The sequence below is a fragment of the Pristiophorus japonicus genome, chromosome 6 (assembly GCF_044704955.1).
Source record: "Pristiophorus japonicus isolate sPriJap1 chromosome 6, sPriJap1.hap1, whole genome shotgun sequence".
NCBI lineage: Eukaryota > Metazoa > Chordata > Chondrichthyes > Pristiophoridae > Pristiophorus > Pristiophorus japonicus.
This window is the reverse complement of record NC_091982.1, coordinates 84,364,561-84,384,774: the sequence shown is the minus strand read 5'-3', so window position 1 is coordinate 84,384,774 and position 20,214 is coordinate 84,364,561. Positions and strand designations below refer to the sequence as shown.

The 20,214-nt window shown below is 43.6% G+C and overlaps 1 protein-coding gene across 15 annotated transcripts in view; it reads right to left on the bottom strand.

The window, feature by feature from the left end:
* Nucleotides 1-20,214, bottom strand: part of dacha (dachshund a) — a 425,557-nt gene that overhangs the window by 231,153 nt on the left and 174,190 nt on the right. For all 15 annotated transcript variants that reach the window (XM_070883036.1, XM_070883037.1, XM_070883039.1 and 12 more), the window contains exon 2: nt 13,437-13,552. In XM_070883036.1, the coding sequence (XP_070739137.1) occupies nt 13,437-13,552 (116 nt within the window). The remainder of the gene's footprint in view (nt 1-13,436; nt 13,553-20,214) is intronic.

The window sequence follows — 20,214 nt, the reverse complement described above, 5'->3', positions numbered from 1 at the left end:
TCGATGTTGGTTGTGGTGAATGCTTTGATAATTCCATCTAAACTTGACCTAAAAGTAGTGCCAATCTTTAAAGCTAATGAATGTAATGTTGCAGTGCCCCACAACTGCCACTACATGACATTCATACAGCAGCTAAAGAAGCCTAGCAACATCCATTATGAATATATTCAGGCAGTTGGAATGGAGGTCAGCTTCAGGAGCCTATGTTTGTGTGCTCACACTGCTTACTGTGACTCTTCACTCTTGAATCTTGACCTGAACCCAACATTATGAATAGGCAAACTGCCCAGTGTTGGCCTCTTTAGTATAGGCGGCACGGAGAGGAAAATCATTTTCCGTATAGGCTCCCTTAGCACATTTGTACATCAAAATAGAAAATTAATGATGTGATAACTGTAACCACTTCAGATTTAATCATGCGGTTCTGAATACGCATTGGGCCTGAAATTGCGGCCCCTACGGATGCGTAAAGGTGTGTACACACCCGTAGGCGCCGTGCAAGTTCCAGGTTTAGGTATGCGAAGTGCATGCGCCTAAACCCGGAACTTGCAATCTTTTAATAATCCGCTTGACAGATCCACTGCATTCGAAAGTAAAGGGCCTCCGCGGGCAGAGAGTCAGGCCATTTGCATACATTCGTATATACGGAACTCACATAAGTATGAATGGGGATTCCCCCTACTGTGATGCGTATGAAACCCTTACGCTCCTGGGATACGTGAGCCTCTACGTAGCCCTTTGCATAGAGACCCTAGACCGTAAGCCTCTGAACCTCCGGGTCCATCAGGTATTTTCGTAGAAATATTTAAGGTCAGAGGCATCTGCCCGCTGGAAACTTCCGACCGCAATTTCTGAGCCATTATGTTCAATTACACTAGCAACAGATTACTCTCTATTTTATTTATATGATCCAATGTATTTGACACTCACTATCTCAAAGAATACAACATAATATGCAATTGAATATAAGGCAGTGAAGCAGCCTCACCTGGCTGCATGTTCTGCCACATCCCCCGACCAAACCATAATGGCAACAACACGCCTTTTGTTGCCAGCTTACATCTCGGCCTCTTCTTCTCCTCGGGAGACCATCTCATCTGAGCACCACATCTTCTTTTATTCCTCCTACCTCTCCTTTAAAGTCCTCATTATCTGTCACCCTCCTAAGATAGATGACTTCCTTGCTGAAACCTCCTCCCTATTCTCCTCATTTAGCTTGACCCTTTCCTAACCTAATCCCTGACAAGACAGCTACCATCCTCTGCCCCAATGCATTCTGGCATTGTTGACGTGGATTTATTCTCTTCATCTTCAAAACCGCCACCATCATCACCCTCAACTCCTCTGTGCAATCCAAGTATCCCATCTCTAACCTCCCCTTCCTCTTAAAGGTTATTGAGTGCAATATCATTATCCAGTCACACTCATCTTTCCTACCATTCATTGTTTGAATCCCTTCAATCTTGTTTCCCCCTTGCCAACAAATCTGAGACCACCCTGGTCAAAGTCAGCAAAATTATCCGCTGTTATCCTTCTCTATCCTCTTCAAACTCTGTAGTGTTCTCCTACACCACCCCTCATCTGTGCCCACCTCTGTGAGGCAGTCCTTTCTTGGTTCCACTGGGAGTTGTGTCAAAATTTTTCTAGAAATGGCTTCACGTCTCATCCTCACAATCATCTTGGAAATAAATCAAGATCCCATCTTTGGCCCCATCCGATTCTTCATTTATATCTTGCCATTCAATGACATTAGGTGTAGGTTTGAGATCAGCTTCCATATGTGAGCTAATGATACTGAGCCTCAACTTTCTTCCATCAATCTTGGCTCTGCAACAGCCTGTTGTCAGAATGTTTGTCATGAATACGTTTTCTCCAATTTAATACTGGAATGGCCATCCTGTTCTTGCCTTAAACTCCATAGCCTATTCTCAGATTTTTCCCACTCCCCAGCTGCTCACTGAAGCTGAACCTGATGTGTGCAACATCACTGTCCTGTTGTTGCAATGTCCATCACCAAGACCACTTGCATTCAGTTCCACAACAATGCCCTCATCTCACGCCCACCACTGCTGAAACTATTATCCATGCAACACCCTATCTAATCTCCAACCCATCTAAAACTCTGCTGCTCATCCAATTCCAGACTATGTCCTTCCACTTGTCCATCAGAGTCATTAGACTTAAGGGCACCTAATGAGATATAGTGTTGGATAGGATGGGGTGAAGTCAGGGAAGGATTTATAAATGAGGACAAGGATTTTGAATTTATTTTACAGGTACTTGGGGGGCAAAAATCCAAGGAGATTTGCGAGGACAGGGTTAACCTCGTATGCATTCCCCATTCCATCATATGTAACAAAGTCTTCAACTCTAAGCCCCACGCTGCAGCACTCTTCCCAAACATCTCCCCTCACTACCTCCCTTCTCACCTTCAAAAGCCTTCTCAAGCCTATCTATTTGACTATGCTTTCAATCATCTCTCTTAACTCTTCTATAACAGTTCAGCTTCTGTTTCTCCTCTATGATGTTCACTACATTAAAGATGCTTTATAAATCCAAGCTGTTGCTGACACAAAATAACCATTTTAACTAACCTAATGGAAAACAAGTCACCTTAAGGGAATCCATTGAAATGTTTAATTGGTTATATGGCTGTTCAGTTTAATGTTACACTTTTCAGTGCACAGGTTTGTGGTATGCATGAATCACAAAATAAAATCCACAGCAATTATCACTCGGCTACTTCGTATATTGTGACTAATATGCGAAAGGAAAAAAATCTCACTAATATCCTCAAGCAATATTCTTAATTCATCCCCTTGAATATCTCCCACCACCAGCAGCAAGCCCGTAAATGCCACTACTTCATCCTAGTAAGATAAAGCTGAAAATACCAGGGCCGAAATTCAAGGTTTCAAAGAGACTCGTTAATGCCAGTTTGCGGCGACCATTCCTAAAAATCGAATGGCCGCTGCTTTGGGGTCAATAGGCCAACCCGACCTAAATTCAGGTCGGGGATTTTTCAGCCAGGACTCCATTCTGCCCAATTAGTTGCACCACAATTTTAAAGGAATAAAAAAATACTTACCAGCCATTTTCAGCTGAATCCCTCGCTTCCCCGCCGCATGGTGCCCATCGGCAGATTTTTCTGCTGGTGCACGAACTCCGCACTGAGTGCGGACCGGCAGCACAGCCGCCCTTAAAGGGGAGGGCTCACTGCCACGGCCGCAATGGAAGATTTTTTGCTGGCCGACTTGCCGATCGACAAGCAAAATACTGGCCCCGGCCGAAACCCTCCCTGATGGCCCAGTGGCCAAAGTTAAAAAACGATCGCATCTCTCTTTAATGAAGGGGCGAGAGCGTGGTGACGCACACACACGGTGATGTCACCACGTTGACTGACAGCGGCAAATGGCCCAACCGACACATTTGCAGCCAGTCAGCCTGCCGTTCAGTCTAAGGCTCTCCCCCATTATGATCCATTTCCTGCAGGACTTTGAAAAAAATTCGTTAAAAACTCATAGGTGTGCCAGCTTTCTGGTCCACCTGAATTTCGGTCTAGACACAAAGTTTTGAAGACCAAAATCTAAATGTTTTTCAGCTAAGTGGACACAGGACAGAAACGTCACACACCCATCTAGACTAAAATCCCAGTGACAAGACTACAGGATTGTATATACAAGCAGCATGACTTAATCGATAAGATATTTTAGATTGAAAATGCTAATGCAGCAATGCTGCTGTACATGAACTCTGTAGAGTAAGCATTTAGGATGCTAACATAAAATTATGCAGTAATCAAAACAGAGTCTGTGAGTAGAATCTAAGAATAGGAACATCGTGTCAGAGCTGCTCTGCCATCAGATTTATATGGGAATAACATGTCGTTTATGCATCAGCACACAGCAAAGGAAAGCAATCCCTATGAAGCTAATCTAATAATAGACTGTAAGTTAGTGATTACTGTTTCATGTAAAGTAGTTCTTGGTAGCACTAATGGCCTAATTCTGAGGGACTTGCTACTTACTGTGGTGAGACTGGTAACTGGAACAGTTCTGACAGATCTACAGGCTCAGGTTTACTGCATGGATTAGCTTGAATAGCCATATTAAATGAAACAGAATAAAATAAAAACAATTTTACACTGAGTGAAGGCCTGACTTATAGGAACTGGCAGCTTCTGTGGCCCAAGGCACAGAATTAGTTTTGCCACTCGATAATTTGACTGATTCACTTCACCGCCCAGAACAGGACATTTTATGCTTGATTTATATGTAATCAAGTCACCTGCTCAGTGCTAGGAAAGGCCAAGTCAATCCTAATCTGTTGAGTACCGAGTGTCTGCTGAAGAATATAGCACATCAACATGGTTTCTGCCATACTACAGAGATTTTATTAACAAAGTTATTAACTCTTTCTATTCTTGGTTTTTGCAAACTGCAATAACATCATTTCTATCATGGTATATAAAACATTAAAATAAAGTTGAAATCTAACCAAATGTAAGTGTACGCAAATCTGACTCAAGCAAGATTACCGGGACAAGCAGACATTTACCAAGGACCATTTGCCAGAGAGTTTGAATTTCAACAGTTTCTTGGACCATCGGTGGCCAAATTGCAGGCCAATTGTGAAAATGCCACTGCTTTGTTTTTTTAATTGTCCCCCCTGAAATTCAGAAGATACCTTGAAGGAAACTCATTTGATACAGTGGGCACAGTGAAATGGTCATTACCATACAAGTAACATAAACCACGAAAACATCCTATGCTTAACTTGATTTTATCTCATTATTTTCACCAAGTTCCTAAATGTTTGTAAATTGGGTTCATTTTAAATAGTTTCTACATTGTATCATCTGAATCAGAATCCTCTCTTCGAACCTGGAATACAAAGCGATTATTGTGCACTGTGGTATGGAGAAGAGCAGTGGTCCTTCACTCCAGTGGAACATTCTGTGATTCCTTCCATTATAGAGAAAAAGATTTCACAGTATTGGAATATGGTAACCTGGTCATCAGAAATTACCATTCATCATCTGCGAGACAGGGGCACTACAGCTGAGCCCAGTCTTATTGCCTCCCAGGAATGTGTCAGTGGATAGCAATTAGGGGTATGAGCTCTAGCTAATCTTTTTCCCCATCTTAACCCATTACCATGAGCCCAGCACAGCTGAACCAAGCTAATTCAGCATAGATGGAGGAATAAACTCAGGATTTCCCAGGTCTCTATGACACAGGGTGGTACCTTTACCAGTTTAGCCAATTTATCGTTTATAAAATGGAAGATAATAGGCTGCTGAAAAATTAGTATTGTGATGGCAGCTCTGGAATAGAACTATTAGTACTAAGCAAAGGAATGTAGAATTTTCATGGGAGTTAAAAAAAAAATAGTAATTTAAAGGCAGTTAATTGAGTTATGTAAACCTGGGTTACTGACCAATAAAGTTCAATTGCTTAAATTCAACTCTAATCTTTTGTAAATATATATTTTTAAAGTAGCTTGTCCAGTGGAGCACATTCTACAATTCGACTCATAAAGTACAAGTGCATGATCAGGCACAACCCTGTCATTAACAATTAAAGGTGACCTTGTCATATTTAATAACTTCAGAGCAGAGACACTCTTTCAATGCTTAAAGGTTAATGAAAGTTGTCACCGTACCTGTATCAGTCTCGCTGTAGACCACAATCTTGTTTGTTGTGCAATTTGCATCAGAGTTTTCAGACACACATTTTGATTTTGTATGTGTAAGAACTGTACAAGACAAATTCTCTTTAGTTGTTTTTGTAGTGTATGTAGGCACCTTTAGTAATGACTCCACGAGGCAGGGTATGATACTTAAACTGTGTCGACCTGTAGTCCTTTATTTGCAGCTTCTGAGTGTCGACAACAAGCTGTGAGTTCCCTTTTATACTGGGTTACCTGCCGTGTGCAGGCAACCCCTAGGTCTCCAGCAGCAGCACCCTCTGGTGTACCGGTAAGGTGTGTGCAGTATAAGGGTACATTCAATGTGGCATAACAGTGTTACAGACATCACACAGTAAACAGGCATGCATACACAACAATACTCCCCCTGAGCATTTTTCATATCTTTATGAGTCATGACCAGGGAAGGTGATCAGTGGTGGGCTATGGGAGGTTGTGGTGAGGGTTGTGTGGTTGCCAGGTGTGACCCCTGTGCTTGAGGCTGGCCTCGTACGTTTCCCCTCCCTCACACACAAACCAAGTGGGTGTCACTGTTGTGAGATCCCTCGGGGAGGGAGCCACGGCAGCAGTGGGTGGTGTGTATACATTGTGATGTGCATAGTTGTGGGGTGGTGGGCAAGGCCTCAAGACTGGGTGGGCTCCTTGTCCACCAATTTGGATGAGGGTCAGGTCATCCCAGGGTTTGCCAGGGAAGCTGGAGGGTAATGGCCTAATGCTTCTGGTGTTAGCCCTGGTGGTTAGGGGTTGTGGGGCTGGTCTGGTGCAGGTTGCCATTGGTGGTGGCTGGGCTGCTCACTGACCACTGTCCCTGTAGTGGGTCTGCTCCCACTGCCTGTGTGTGTGTCCTGCAAGAGGCATCACATTCGTTCCAAAGGTCCAGGCTACATGGTCAGGTAGCCTGCTGGACCTGGGGGTTTCCCACAGGGGGATTCCATTGGCATCAGCATGGTCCCTGTAGGACCCAATGTCCTTTGGCAGTGTTCTCCCGGTATACATGACACCTTGGCTCTGATCACACATAGTCGAGCCTGCATTATACATTCTAGCATTTGCATCACTTTTGTGTGTCCTGGTTTCAACAGACATGATTACATTAGGCATTTCACAATCTCTATCATTACTGTTAAGCATAATAAACTTGTTCTTAACCTTACTGGCATCTGCATTCATATCATTTGTCACATTAGTTAAACCTGCATCACAATTTATTGTTACATTGCATGCATTTTCATACTTTCACCCTTTAATCGTATCTTAAGCTTTAAAGGCCATGTACTCAAATAGTTGAAACTTCCCCTTTAAATTTCTTTGGTTACCGGTCTCCTTTAAGGGAGCCTTCAAATCCGATTGGCCGCTCGGTGTCATGTGATGCTCCTCCATGCTCACTGGTGGCATGGTGGTGGCCATTTTGTTTACAAGTGTTTCTCCTTGTGCTGCTGGTGCTGCAGCCATTTCCTGGCTTTCCTGCAGGTGGGCTGTGGTGATATTTTCTTCCACAGGGCCACTTCGCCTGATGTGGACCCGGTTCATCCAATTCCTGCCCAGCATCGTGGGACCGTCGCCGGCTACATTGCACAGGGGAAGTTTGTGCAACACGCTGCTCTGGGAGACCTGGACGTCTACACTGCCAACGATTTGGATTTTACCTTTGGTATAGGTGAGCAGCTTTGCCTGGACAGGAGACAGTTTTGGTCGAATGGCAGGATTCATCCATATTTTTTCAAAGGTCATTTGGCTCATCACTGACTGGCTCGCCCCTGTGTCGATCTCCATGGAGACTGAGACCCCATCGATATCCACTTCCATCATCCACGGAGAACTTCCGGTGGAGCAGGTAAAGATTCCATACTCTTCTTCCAGGGTGTGAGCAGCTTCATCTTCATCTGTGTCGGAGCCCTGGTGATCAGCCAACTCATCAGAGACGCGGTGAGTACAGCCTTTTCTGCACATTCTCTGAAGGTGCCCTTTCTCTTTGCAGCCTTTGCATGCATAGTCTTTGCAGTGGCACTGGTGGGCCCTGTGGTTTCCTCCACACGCCAGCACGGGGCCATCCGGTTTGTCCCATGTGGCGGACTCAGGGTTGTGGGACTTGGGGCAGCATTTCTGCCTTTAGAAGTATCCATGCGGTGCACTGCGCTCACCGGTTTAGAGTTCTGGGTCAGTATTCGCCTGGAGTTGCTGGCCGAAACCATGTAGGCCTGGCTCACTTGAATTGCTTTCTGCAGGGTGACCATGATGTCAGCCGAGAGCATTTTGTGTAGGAGGTCTTCGTGGCCGATTCCGATGACAAATATGTCTCTTAGTGCTTCATGAAGGTGGTTGCCAAAATCACACGGTGCAGCTAGTCTTCTTAAGTATGCAGCATACTTGGCAGTTTCTTGGCCCTCAGGTCGCCGGTAAGTGTAGAACCGGTGCCTGGCTGTGAGGATGCTTTCTTTCGGTTTTAGTTGTTCCTGTATGATTGTTACAAGTTGTTCATAGCTCTTGGTGGTTGTCTTCTCCGGGCCTAGTAAGTCCCTGACGAGACCATAGATGGTGGGCCCACAACTGCTAAGCAGGATGGCCCTGCGTTTGTTCGGTAGTGTAGCCGGTGTGTCCCCATCCAGGTCGTTGGCTATAAAGAAATGTTCCAATCTTTTCACAAAAGTGTCCCAATCTTCCCCCTCTGTAAATTGCTGAAAGTTGCTGAGGTTAGACATGTTGAACGTGTAGTTCGTGACCTCGTATTCCCGTCGCCAGTTGTAGTGTATGTAGGCACCTTTAGTAATGACTCCACATGGCAGGATATGATACTTAAACTGTAGAGACCTGTAGTCCTTTATTTGCAGCTCCTGAGTGCCGACAATGAGCTGTGAGTTCCCTTTTATACTGGGTTACCTGCCGTGTGCAGGCAACCCCTAGGTCTCCAGCAGCAGCACCCTCTGGTGTACCGGTAAGGTGTGTGCAGTATAAGGGTACATTCAATGTGGCATAACAGTGTTACAGACATCAGACAGTAAACAGGCATGCATACACAACAGTTTTGGGGCAAACCAGATGGAGCGCAGACACTATGGGATGTGTCATTTATCACAATGACAGCAGGTAGGTAGAAGTGCTCCGAGCAGCCCAGAATAAGTCACCTCTTTTCATATGTAGCAGCTTTAGGGTAGCGATATTGGATTTTAGAGTAAAAAAACATATTTTAAATTGAGTTTAAGTCACAACTTGTAGAACACTGCATTACGTTAACCCATTCCCACCTCGATGCTTGAGGAATTTCCAATATTTTTAAAGGGAATTCATAGCTATTTGGGACTACACTGGATATGGGAATGATACATTAGGAAATCAGCTACTATCATTGTTATCTAACAAGAAGCATTCCAGTTGCCCCTCAATATAATCCCCTCTGACATCCTGCAATCCTTGATATCATTATTTATGACTCTACTGATGATAGGGAAACCATATAAAATCTCCTGTGTAGAATATCCCTCATTTAAAACATGATTTCCGTGCAACTCAATCGGCTGTTATACTGAAGGCCAACTATATCAACATTCACAGCTTAATAATTAAAAATGTCTGACAGTCATCAGCTCTTTTCAATCATTTAAAATTCACTCTGGCGGCCGGAGACTGGTGAGCAACATTCAGTAAATGCAAAACGTCACAGCAACGTGAACAGGCAGTGAAACTTGGCTCGTGTTGGCATTATTGTGAAAACCAAACCCACACTTCATCGTTCAGTGCAGTTTAAAATATTCTCTCCTCTTGTCTCCCTCTTTTCATTTCATTTTCATTTTCCCCTGTTCTCTCCGTCTCATGACCCTCCAGATCTGTGAATACATTTTCTCATTCGAAGTGGAAATAACCAGAGCAATAAATGCCAGCGCTGTGCTCACAGGCCCTCCGCTTGTGTAACACTGCACAAGCTTGGGGTTCTCATGTGTGACACCACCGACAAACGCGATGTGTTGGTAAATCCGTAGCTTCCAACATCATGTCTGATATTTTTTCCAGGATACTCAAATATGAAAATATTTACAGTCCTTCGAATAAAATCTTCTTTTTAAAGAATTTTCAAGTGCTTTTGAGCTATCAAAACCATGGCACTTTGTCATAGGATTCTTCACCCCAATTTAAATTGGATAGCTAATTTTGAATTATTTGTTTTATGCAATATCTCGTATATGTTCATCATGGAAACCTGATGGTTTTTGAAAAGCACAAAAGAAGCAACCGCACGGTCCCCTCCTTTTACAGCTCTCTAGTAATGCTAAAGGAGCATTGTTATTTAGCAGGCTGACTTGCAAGACCCATCACACAGTTTCAAATACGCAGTATCCGATGGCACAATCAAGGCCCAGATAGTGCCACTAGTTTACCAAGCAAACTTGCTGCTACAATGTTTTAACTTCAGGTAAAAACTAATTTTAGCTACTGCAAAGTGGCTTTGCAAAAGGTCTCACCACAGCAATTACAGCCTGAATGAGTCCCAACAGCACTCGAGTGTCTGCTCCTGCAGGTCCAAGAACTTAGACTGCCTGACTGCTTCCCTACAAAGAGGAAAAATCTTTTACTGAACTATAATTGTTTTATAATGATAACTTAGTATAGAATTATTATTTAACCTTACATACAGAGGAAATGATATCCCCCCCCCGCCCCCCCAACCCCAACTTCTTGCTAATGTATGTGATTAGGAAATATCCATGGGGTGAGGGTAAAAGAATCATCACTGATCAGTCTTTGGTTAGAAATCAGGATTCGAGTTATTAATGATCAGCTGTACAGGCATCACATTCTGAAAGCTGTCCTATACCTTTTTGTACTGAGTACATCAATTTCATCAAGTTGCTGAGTAACAATGAGCTGCATATGGGGCCCAAAATTCCACATGGACTTTTTTTGGCGCAGTTGTAGAGGTATGTCCGATTTTTTTTTTTTTTAGTGGCCCGACTGCGCCAAAATAAAAAGTTCCAAGTTTCGCTGACATAACCTTTCATTTTGGAGCGGGTGGAGCTTAAGGTCTGCGCCGAAAAACTGGTGTTGCCAGGGTAACGAGGGATGCTGAGTGTAGATGCAAGCATTCCAAGAGCCTAATTTAAAAAAATTAATTTGTCTGTTTGTAAACTCAACCATGACCCCCTGATGGCCGCACCCCACCCCCCCACCCCCCCCGCTTCTAGTCTGGGCCAAGAGGCCCCTTGCCCCCTCTCCCTCCTCCCCCACCCCCCCCCCCGCCCCCACGTGCTGTGTCTTCAGCTCTGCTGAAACAATGGCGTCTTCTCTCCGCCGATTTTCTCTTCTCTGCGCCAATTTTCTTAAGTGTACGTAAGGTTTTTCAGAAGGGAGCAGTGCGTCGTTTTAGGAAAAAAATCATACTTGGCCAACCTCGCTTAAATGGCCAGAAATGGCGTACCCGGCAGGTTCCGCCCCCAGTGACGTAAAAAAAAATTGGGAATTTAAAAAAAAATCAGACGTACCTACTTTAGAATGGTGCAGAAACCTTGGCGACACTTGCAGATTTTAGTCTGCTCAAAAAAAAGCGTAGGCCAAAAAACGGCGCAGAATGGTGCCGAAAATTCAGCCCATTAACTCAGAGGCGGGGAGGGATTGGCGGGGGCTGCTTTGAGGTCGGGAAATCCGAAAGAACAGGTTTCTCTCAGGTCCTGCCGAATTTAACAGCAGGACCTGATTAACACTTTTTGGGCTGGAATTTCATCAGTCTTCCGCTGCGTTTGTCAGCGGTATTTCTTCGTTTTAGGTGGAAAACCCAAGTGTTCCGCCGGCAGTTTTGAAATACCGCTGGGGAGCAGACCGCCGGCGTGCAACACTCGAAAAACCGCTTCCGCCCGAGTTTGGTCACAGCGGTGACCCGTAGATGGGAAAAAAAACGCCGGGGAAAAACCAGGCAGAGCAGTCCTTGGAACGGCGGTTGGTATGAAACCTGCAAAATAGGTAAGTTTTAAAATAAAATTCCAGCCCTTTGTCTCTGTTTCCCAGCCGCAGCCAGCCAGATTGAGAGGCTGGCCAGCTGACAGGAGGTTATACCTTCGTCACCAGGCCACAATCGGAGAGGGGAGAGAAAGGGGAGAGGGATCAGAGGCCTCGGGAGGAGATTGGAAGATTTATGGGAAAGATCGGAAATGTCAGGGGGTAGAGAAGATCAGAAGTGTGGGGGTTGTGGAGGAGAGCGAAAGGTTCGGTTTGGTGTCCGAGCACATTGGGTGGGTGAAGCAGGTACGTGGACAGGCACTTACCTCTAGGATCCAGCAGTCCTCGCCTACCTTTAGCCATTGGGTTTTCCAAGTCCCAGAAAACTCGACCGGCCAGGGTTAAATTTCAAATGGTGGTTAAATACGAGGCATATAACCTCATTATAATATTGAACTTGCCAACCCGCCTCCTGGGCACAGGTTACTTGCCCGCCTCTCGTCCCGCCTACGTTGGGAGGGTTGGAGGTGCTTTGGGGTTGGGATTCTTTTTTTTTAACATTTGAACATTCCAACTGACCCAAACCCACCCAATTTTGTCGGGTTAAAATTCCCACCAATGAGTCTCAGAAACACCTTTCATAGTTACCGGAATCACTGATTACTGCAAATACTGTTAAACAATCAATGGTACAGAATATTTTTGTGACTTTTTCTTCAGTCTTTTAAAGAGGGCACAGGTTGGATTACAGACAAAGAGCATAGGTGTGGGACTGAGCACGACCCAGCACAGGCACAGCAGGCTGAATGGTCTCCTTCTGGGCCGTAAGTTTCTATGATTCTATGAAGAGTTTGATTATATTCTCCTCAGAAAACAGTAGTGTGAGCTTCTGTAATAGATCTGGAGGGTTTCTACAATTAACTAGGTGAGCCACACACACCAGGAAGATCCCAGGTTTGATCTGTCTGTACTGAGCTGGTTGATCTCAATCAGAGCAGTAGTGGGGTTGCAACACTTGCCCTGAGCGCCCCAGGTCAAAGGGAGAGATTGGGCTCGAGTCCCCCATTTCTGATTGTTATCCAGTGACTCTGCTGGAAGTGCATGTTGTGGATATCAGGTGAAGGGACAATCAGACTTGGTTTCATGCCACCCCTACATCATCATTGAATAGATCGCTGACAGTGTCAAATCCCACACCTAAATAGTGGGCACTTATTAAGGTAGTAGAGAGTAAACTAGAACGTTTTTTTTCCAAAAACAGTATTTTACATTTCAAACTCACTCTCTTACATTGTGATTTTATAGTGAATTTATGTATCATTATAGAACATATATAAATGGGCAAGTTCACTTTGATATTACATTTTTAAAACAGAAGATTAATTTTATAAAAGCTGTGTGTAAAAGCAATCTAATGGTACTAAATATGTTTCGAGCAGGTAGGTACAGATGTTCATTAAATCAAGACCTCAAGAATTAAATCCCAAGCAGTCAGAAATTTGAGTATTCAGAAGCAGCGCCTTCCTTGGCTTTCTTAATGATAGAACCCAATGAATCTCATTGCGTTTGGAGAAAATGGCAATATATCTTGAGCAAGCGAATTACAGAATCAAACGACATTGGATCTGAAACAATGTAGCAACAAAGCTATATTGTTTTTTTTATGAATACTCAAAAAATCCAATATTCTAACCTCTGGTAAAGTATAAAACCCCCTGAAGGACAAGCCTATTCAATCAATATTAGTTCATTTCAATTGAAGAGCCTTACAACGTCTGTGCTGATGATTTTATGGATTTCATTACCTGTTGGTGAGATGATTCCTGGTGATAAGAGACCTGGGACTGCATGGGGCATGATGCGAGAATTTTCTGGCAACGTGACACTCAGGGTACGTTTTGGGGGCCTTCCAGGCCTCGAGCTGTCGAGGGGGGAAAAAAGAAGCTGGTTTTAATTTTTTTGGTTACTTTCAAACAAAGCGTCTTTAAGAGAGATGGCCAAAAATAAGTCTCCCAAACTCTAGTAACAATCATTTTACAGGACCATGAAAAGTAAAACCAGACATTTTACAGAACATCTACCAAACCTTGTTCTAGCCAACCCTTTATTGTCAATTTTTTTGAGGGGAATAAAAGAGCAACAAGTCTGAACCCTAGTCTTTATTTAACATTATTCATAATCGAAGGGATTTTATTACCAGAGCATGTTAAATTAAATGTTTTTATTGTACCACAGGGACTTTTTAATGGCTATTGATTTCTTAACAAATGCAAGAAATATAACACAACTTAGGTCCAAATTATGCTGTATAACTTTTGAAATGCAAAGACCGGGAATGAGTGGAAAGAGTAAGAATTTCTGAATTTACAAAGGCCTCTGCTCATGAGCAGGTCAGATATGATATTAAATGGTTCTCTCCCAAGTGAAATTAACTGTATAAATATATTCATTTTAAAATGATAAGATTTCAATGTTAAAAATGTTTTACTGTTCCAAGAATTGGATTCAAAGTAGAAATAGTTCCAAAAGAAAATGTAATTAACAAAAAAAAACCTGATCTGTTTTGAATTGATTTTCAAAGCACACGAGGAGGCTGTCTGAAAATGAGACTGGAATTAGAACGGATTGTTCAGATCACAGCAGAGAAGGGGATGGGGTTGTCCAAATGTTTCCAGAGAGTGAATTTAAACGAGATTCATAAAAAGGAAACGAGAAATATTTCGTAAGAGTTTCCAAGAACTTTGCGCAACTGAGGGATAAGAAGAACAACACTGCGGGTCAGAAAAGATGAAAGTGAGAGCTTTTTTACTAGATAAGTTATAAATACATCATTGACTTGTTCAGGGATTAATAACTTTATTCTCAGTGCCTGAAGATCTCATTTGTGCTGAATCCCCTACAGCAACACAATCCCAATCATAAATCCCCAAACAGATCAATAGTGTGCATTTTCAAGTGTACAGGCAGAAAAAGACGGCAAACTGTGCAAAAGATTTTCATTCAAAATAATTAATATCTGAAATGTTCAACAGAATGAAACGAGCTTACTGATTTAATGTTGCTTTAACAGATTAGGGACTTGTAGTAAATATAATGAAGGTTATTTAAACTGTCAAAAGCAGGAGGATACAGAACAACTTTTTTTTTTTAACGAGCCGTTTTAATGAATCCCTTTAAAAAATAAGTTTCCGCTATAAAGTCATAAAACCTAACCAGGTTTGTTGACACAAGGCTGCCATTAAACTTTCCTAGTTTTCAAAGTAGAACTAGCTCCTTTGTGTGCCATTTTTTCAGCAGAGAGCTAGAAACACGGCTTTTCCTCTCCAACTGATGGTTAGCACTTTCTGATCCCTCTTTTACAGTCAAAATGCAAACTAGACTTATCCAGAGCAACCAAAGTTCAGCTTGTTGATTTGGTTCAGCCCGATTCAAGTTGAGCTCATGAAATTACTGCCAGGGTCACGGCCGAAAACTAGACTGAACTGGCATCATCTGCGTGCGCACATTGTACAGCGTTTCGTGAAAATGCTCAGTGTAAAATTCCTTTGTCATATAACAACATTGCACAATTTACCCTCGCTTGGTTCAGATTGATCGGGTTTCAAAGCCTAGTGTGATATGCAACACAAAACATCTCTTTGCGTATTTGTGTGTTCACTATTACCCTCGCTTATTTTTACTGCTACAGATGTCTCTGCTTTCCAGCTGTGTGAGGGTGCTCTCAGATCACTGCCAGCACTACAGTAACCAATTGCTGGGAAGTGCATGGAAGCTGCCTGCAGTAACTTACCCTTGGATTTTCCCTCTGGTCCTTCACAGAAATGCCTTGACTCTGATTGCCCCATCCTGTCATGGCTCAGTCCAATTAGCAACTTGCATTGTGGAGAACCATAACCATGGAAACTATGGTCCACCGCTTACTCCATGTCACTACACATTGGCACACAAACATGCTGTGCCATTGGAACATTAATCCTGTTTATTTTAAAAAGGAGGCTCTCTTATTTTTTGCATTTGGCATTTATTTTTAACCCTGATAAACACTTAGGAGAGAAATTGGTCCCGGTCGCACAATTTCCAGGTGCAACCTCTCGTAACTGGTTCCCCCCCAGAATTACACTGGTTTGCAAAATTGGCAGCAGGCGAAATCCAGGTGTCCAGGGCGCCCGCCTAAAACAGGATCTGGTCTCCTTGAATATGCTAATCAGGATCCTGACACTCGTTATTAGCCCAATGCCCAATTTGGCATATGCTGGACGGCGCTAACATTCATTGTTCCTTACCAGTATTGCTCCTCCTGGCTTCACAACAGTACTGTGGGCCACTGCCAACCTGGGTTAGTCCCCCTCTCCCATTCGCCTCCATATGCCCTTCCCCCATACTCCTGCAGGGAGGGGCTGTGACTTGCCTGCGGGCTGGCTCCACATTGGAGTTGGCCAAATTTACCAGGGCCCCGACCGGCAAATTACATCAGGATGTCCGCTTGGTGTTCACAGCTTACCGGTTTCAGGGAGCTGAGGCCCAATGTGCAGCAAGCCCCAGCTCGACGGTTACAGGCGCGTGTTTCATGGGCACCAACCACTCCGTGCCAGTTTCCGGCAATTAACCAATTTCTCCCCCTTAGTAGGTATCAGGTTCTAGTAATGCATGAAAAGAGAGTGCAATATTGGGAGTAAAGGGATGATTTCCCTGTTGTGTGCCTGGCGAGCTGGAGCACAACTGGAGCAGGGATCTGGGAGTGAAGTCCCAACATTAATTTCCTTCCAGGCTGCAATTCCTTGCTCTTCTATTCGTGAGCTGAAGCACTTGTGGCCATTTCATGCACGAGCCTCATTAATGCCCGAGATCTGATACTAAAAATATTTAAATGAACACTGCTCCCTGGCAATTGTGCTGGGTTTTCCCTTTCTTGCTTTGTGCATCCACTTGGAATGAGCACAAGGAAATCTCCAAAAAGAGTGACTTGCATTTTTATAGCGTCTTTCACGGCCTCAGGACATCCAAAAGCGCTTTACAACCAATGAAGTACTTTTGAAGCATAGTCACTGTTGTAATGTAGGAAATGCGACAGCCAATTTGCACACAGCAAGCTCCCACAAACAGCAATGCGATAATAATCTATTTGTTAATGATGTTGATTGAGGAATTGGCCAGGACACAGGAATTAACTCCCCTGCTTTTCTTCAAAATAGCGCCATGGGATCTTTTACGTCCACCTGAGAGCGCAAATGGGGCCTTGGTTTAACGTCTCACCCAAAAGACAGCACCTCCGACAGGGCAGCACTCCTTGAATACTGCACTGGAGCGTCAGCCTAGATTCTTGTGCTCAAGTCTCTCGGTTGGGACTTGAACCCACAACCATCTAACTCAGAGGCGAAAGTGCTGCCAACTGAGCCATGACTTGCAGCTTTTAAATAGCTCCCTGGAAGGGTATTTTGGCAATGTTTATTATTTTGCTTTAGTGCAGTGTTCTTGGTGAGATAGATGCATTGGTCAGTGTGGCCAGTGCTTTTATTGTCAGTGAGCACCATGGCACCCACATGCCCAATGTTGCTATGATGGTGCATTTCCCAAAGTGCAGAGAGTTACTCATTGCTACCATGTGTCCAACTTGAAATCCTTGGGGGATGTGCATGTGTGTGGCAAGGCGTTAACTGTACTTTGCACCTTGAGCATGTACCCTAAGGCATGGGATATGATGAAAAAGCTGTATGGTTGTATGAAGGCTTGGCATGGGTGAGCAGTAAAGGTGGAGAACTACTGTTGTTTCATCTTACATTGCCAGATCCCTTAAAGTGTGCCATCTTCTCCCATATCTGTTTCCAGGTGCTGGAGTTACTGCAGACAGCATTCAGTCTGGTCGACACCATCTTCCAGGCATGGTGCACTGCACTTCTCTGGGAATGGTGTTCTGGAGTGCCAAATGGGGCAGGCCTTCTCAAACATACCAAATTCAGCAGAATATCCACTTTTCTATCCATCAATTAGCAGTTGGGGTCAGCAATACCCTGTCAGAGACTCTGATTTGTCTGTCCTTCCAGCTTCACCTGCAAGTTATTCTCCCCCAGCTATTTCAAAGATTACTGCCCAAGTGGTGAAGTCGAAAATCTGCCCCATGTGGAAGATTTGCACGAGAGCGGTTGCTCAGAAGACATAAATGTGATTTTGCTGTCCAGTGTCAAGGGGAGGTCCACATAAGGCAAGATTGATGAAAGTTGGTCCCTTTGGGTCGGTTGACAGCACTGCCCACCTGTGACCAACTTAAGTGTCATATCCATCCAGAAAAGCACAGCCCTCCCCCTTCACATGAGCTGGCCGCTGCCTCTGACAGCACTGGAACCACCTCATTTAAATCACAAGGGTATCTCCAATGGGGTTCTTGCCAACTAAAACAACCCTCTTGGTTAAAGATATTAAAGGGACATGGGACTATATGACTGGGGAGCAAAAACTGTGAACCAGCCACATAAACATGAATTACCTCTTTGTATCCCTCTATTTGACACACAAACAAAAAGAGGGCTTGCCAAACATTTTTGGATAAGCCGGTACCCCTTTAATATGACTGATGTGTAGAATTTAAATTTTAAAATGGATACCTTCTTGGGAGGGCATGGGGTGTAGTCTACACGCACGCACACACACGCACACACTGCCCACACACACACTGCCCACACACACGCATGCACGCACGCATCGAGTTCCTGCAATAAAATTGTACGCCCAGCTAAAAAATATTTTTAAATGATGAAGTCTTTCAATTAAAAAAAATGATATGAACAGAATATTCACTGACATTTGCTTAGTTATAATTTCACCAACAAATGGGCGCAACCAAAATGACGCACAAGCATCATTCAGTCAGAGCTCCTCACTTGATAAATGTTGTGCCTTGTACAACTCCCATGTCTTCAAGCCTGACAGATACCATCACTGCCCTAAACAGAGTAGGGTAGAGTTTCTGCTCGTTTGCGCTGTTTTTTCAGCGCAGTTCGTTCAAAATCGGACAAACCAGCGCAAAAGATTGAGGAATTTTAAATGCAAATTATGTCCAGCGCAAATCAAGTTTCCACCCTCTTTCGCGCTGATTTAGAAATCATCGTGCTGGATGCCGGCCCTGCCTACAAAACTGGCCACGCCCCAGGTCAAATTAATCAGCATGGCGAGTTTCTGCCAGTTCCGCCCATCTGCGGCCCTTCGAGGAAGCTCTTAAAATTAAGCTGTTGTTTTTTTGTAGGTGCAAAGGCATGGACAGGCACCTTTTAAAAATTAAAACTCTACTCCGGTATATATAGTTTAATTGAGAAGTATTCAAACACCAGCTGTGATTTTTTTAATGTGCTCTCTGCTTCTTTTACAGAGCAAGATAAATTAAATAATACCACAGCAAAACTATTATATAGACAACTGACTATTTAAAATCGTTTGTAAATATTTTTTGTAGCACTTTGGATTAATTATGAGTCAAACCACATGGAGTTCCTGCAAGGCCTGAACATGTTAAGTATGTGAAGCATTGAATGGTTTTTGATGTGTTTTTTTTAATATCGGTTATCAAACTATGGAATAACTCTTTGAAAGAAATGATTGTGCTGTCAACGAACACAAATGGTGGTAGAGTGACCTCACTAACTGTGAGCAGGCGACGCTTCCAGTACATGGAAGAGCTCAATGAATAATGCAGGTTATGTTTGTGTTCACAAGTTTCTCTTTCCCCACTTACGGATTGGGGTTAATCTTGTTCGCAGTGCCATGTGGGAGAGGTGCCAGGAAAAAGTTTGCCATTTCTCCCAGGGAGAGAGGAAAAATTGAAGATCATTCATCTGGATATCTTCTCACCTATAAATTTCAGCAGCCAGCTCAAGAGCAAATTTGGCAGAGGTTGGGAAGCAAGATTCTGCCTCCCTTATGACATCAAAGGAGACTTGGAGAAATATTTTTAAAACATATTGTATTCCCGCTTTTCATCGCTCTATATTGGGGGCTGATCCTTCAGTTGCCTACACCCTGAGCTCTGGAATTCCCTCCTTAAACCTCTCCACCTCTCTACCGCATTTCTCTCCTTTAAAACACTCCTCAAAACCTACCTCTTTGACCAAGCTTTTCATCACCTTTCCTCCTATCTCCTTAAATGGCTCAACGTCAAATTTAGTTTGATAACGCTTCTGTGGAGCGCCTTGTGACTTTTTACTTTGCTAAAGCGCTATATCAACGCAAGTTGTTGTTGTAACTGATATCCAAGCAAACAGCTCCGAGAATTTACTGAGTCTGACAATGTGGAGCTGTTCATTTTACGAGTGCATTTCTTTTTTGCAAAATTTCTGAAGCTCCACTTCAACAACCGACAATGGATCCCTGTGACTCCACAGAGCTTCAGCGACCCCTTGACAAAAACACACTCCATGCAACAAGTATAATCTCGGGAAGCAGATTTAAATACCTGCGCAATTACTGAAATACCTGCTTCTGTATTGATGCTGAAGGAGATCAGTGTCGAGGCAAATGTTGTGAGTGCTAAGCATTTCCTAGGTATTTTGTTTTGGTGAATATCTGCATTTTCAGAGGTTTCTCTGTCGAGCTTCC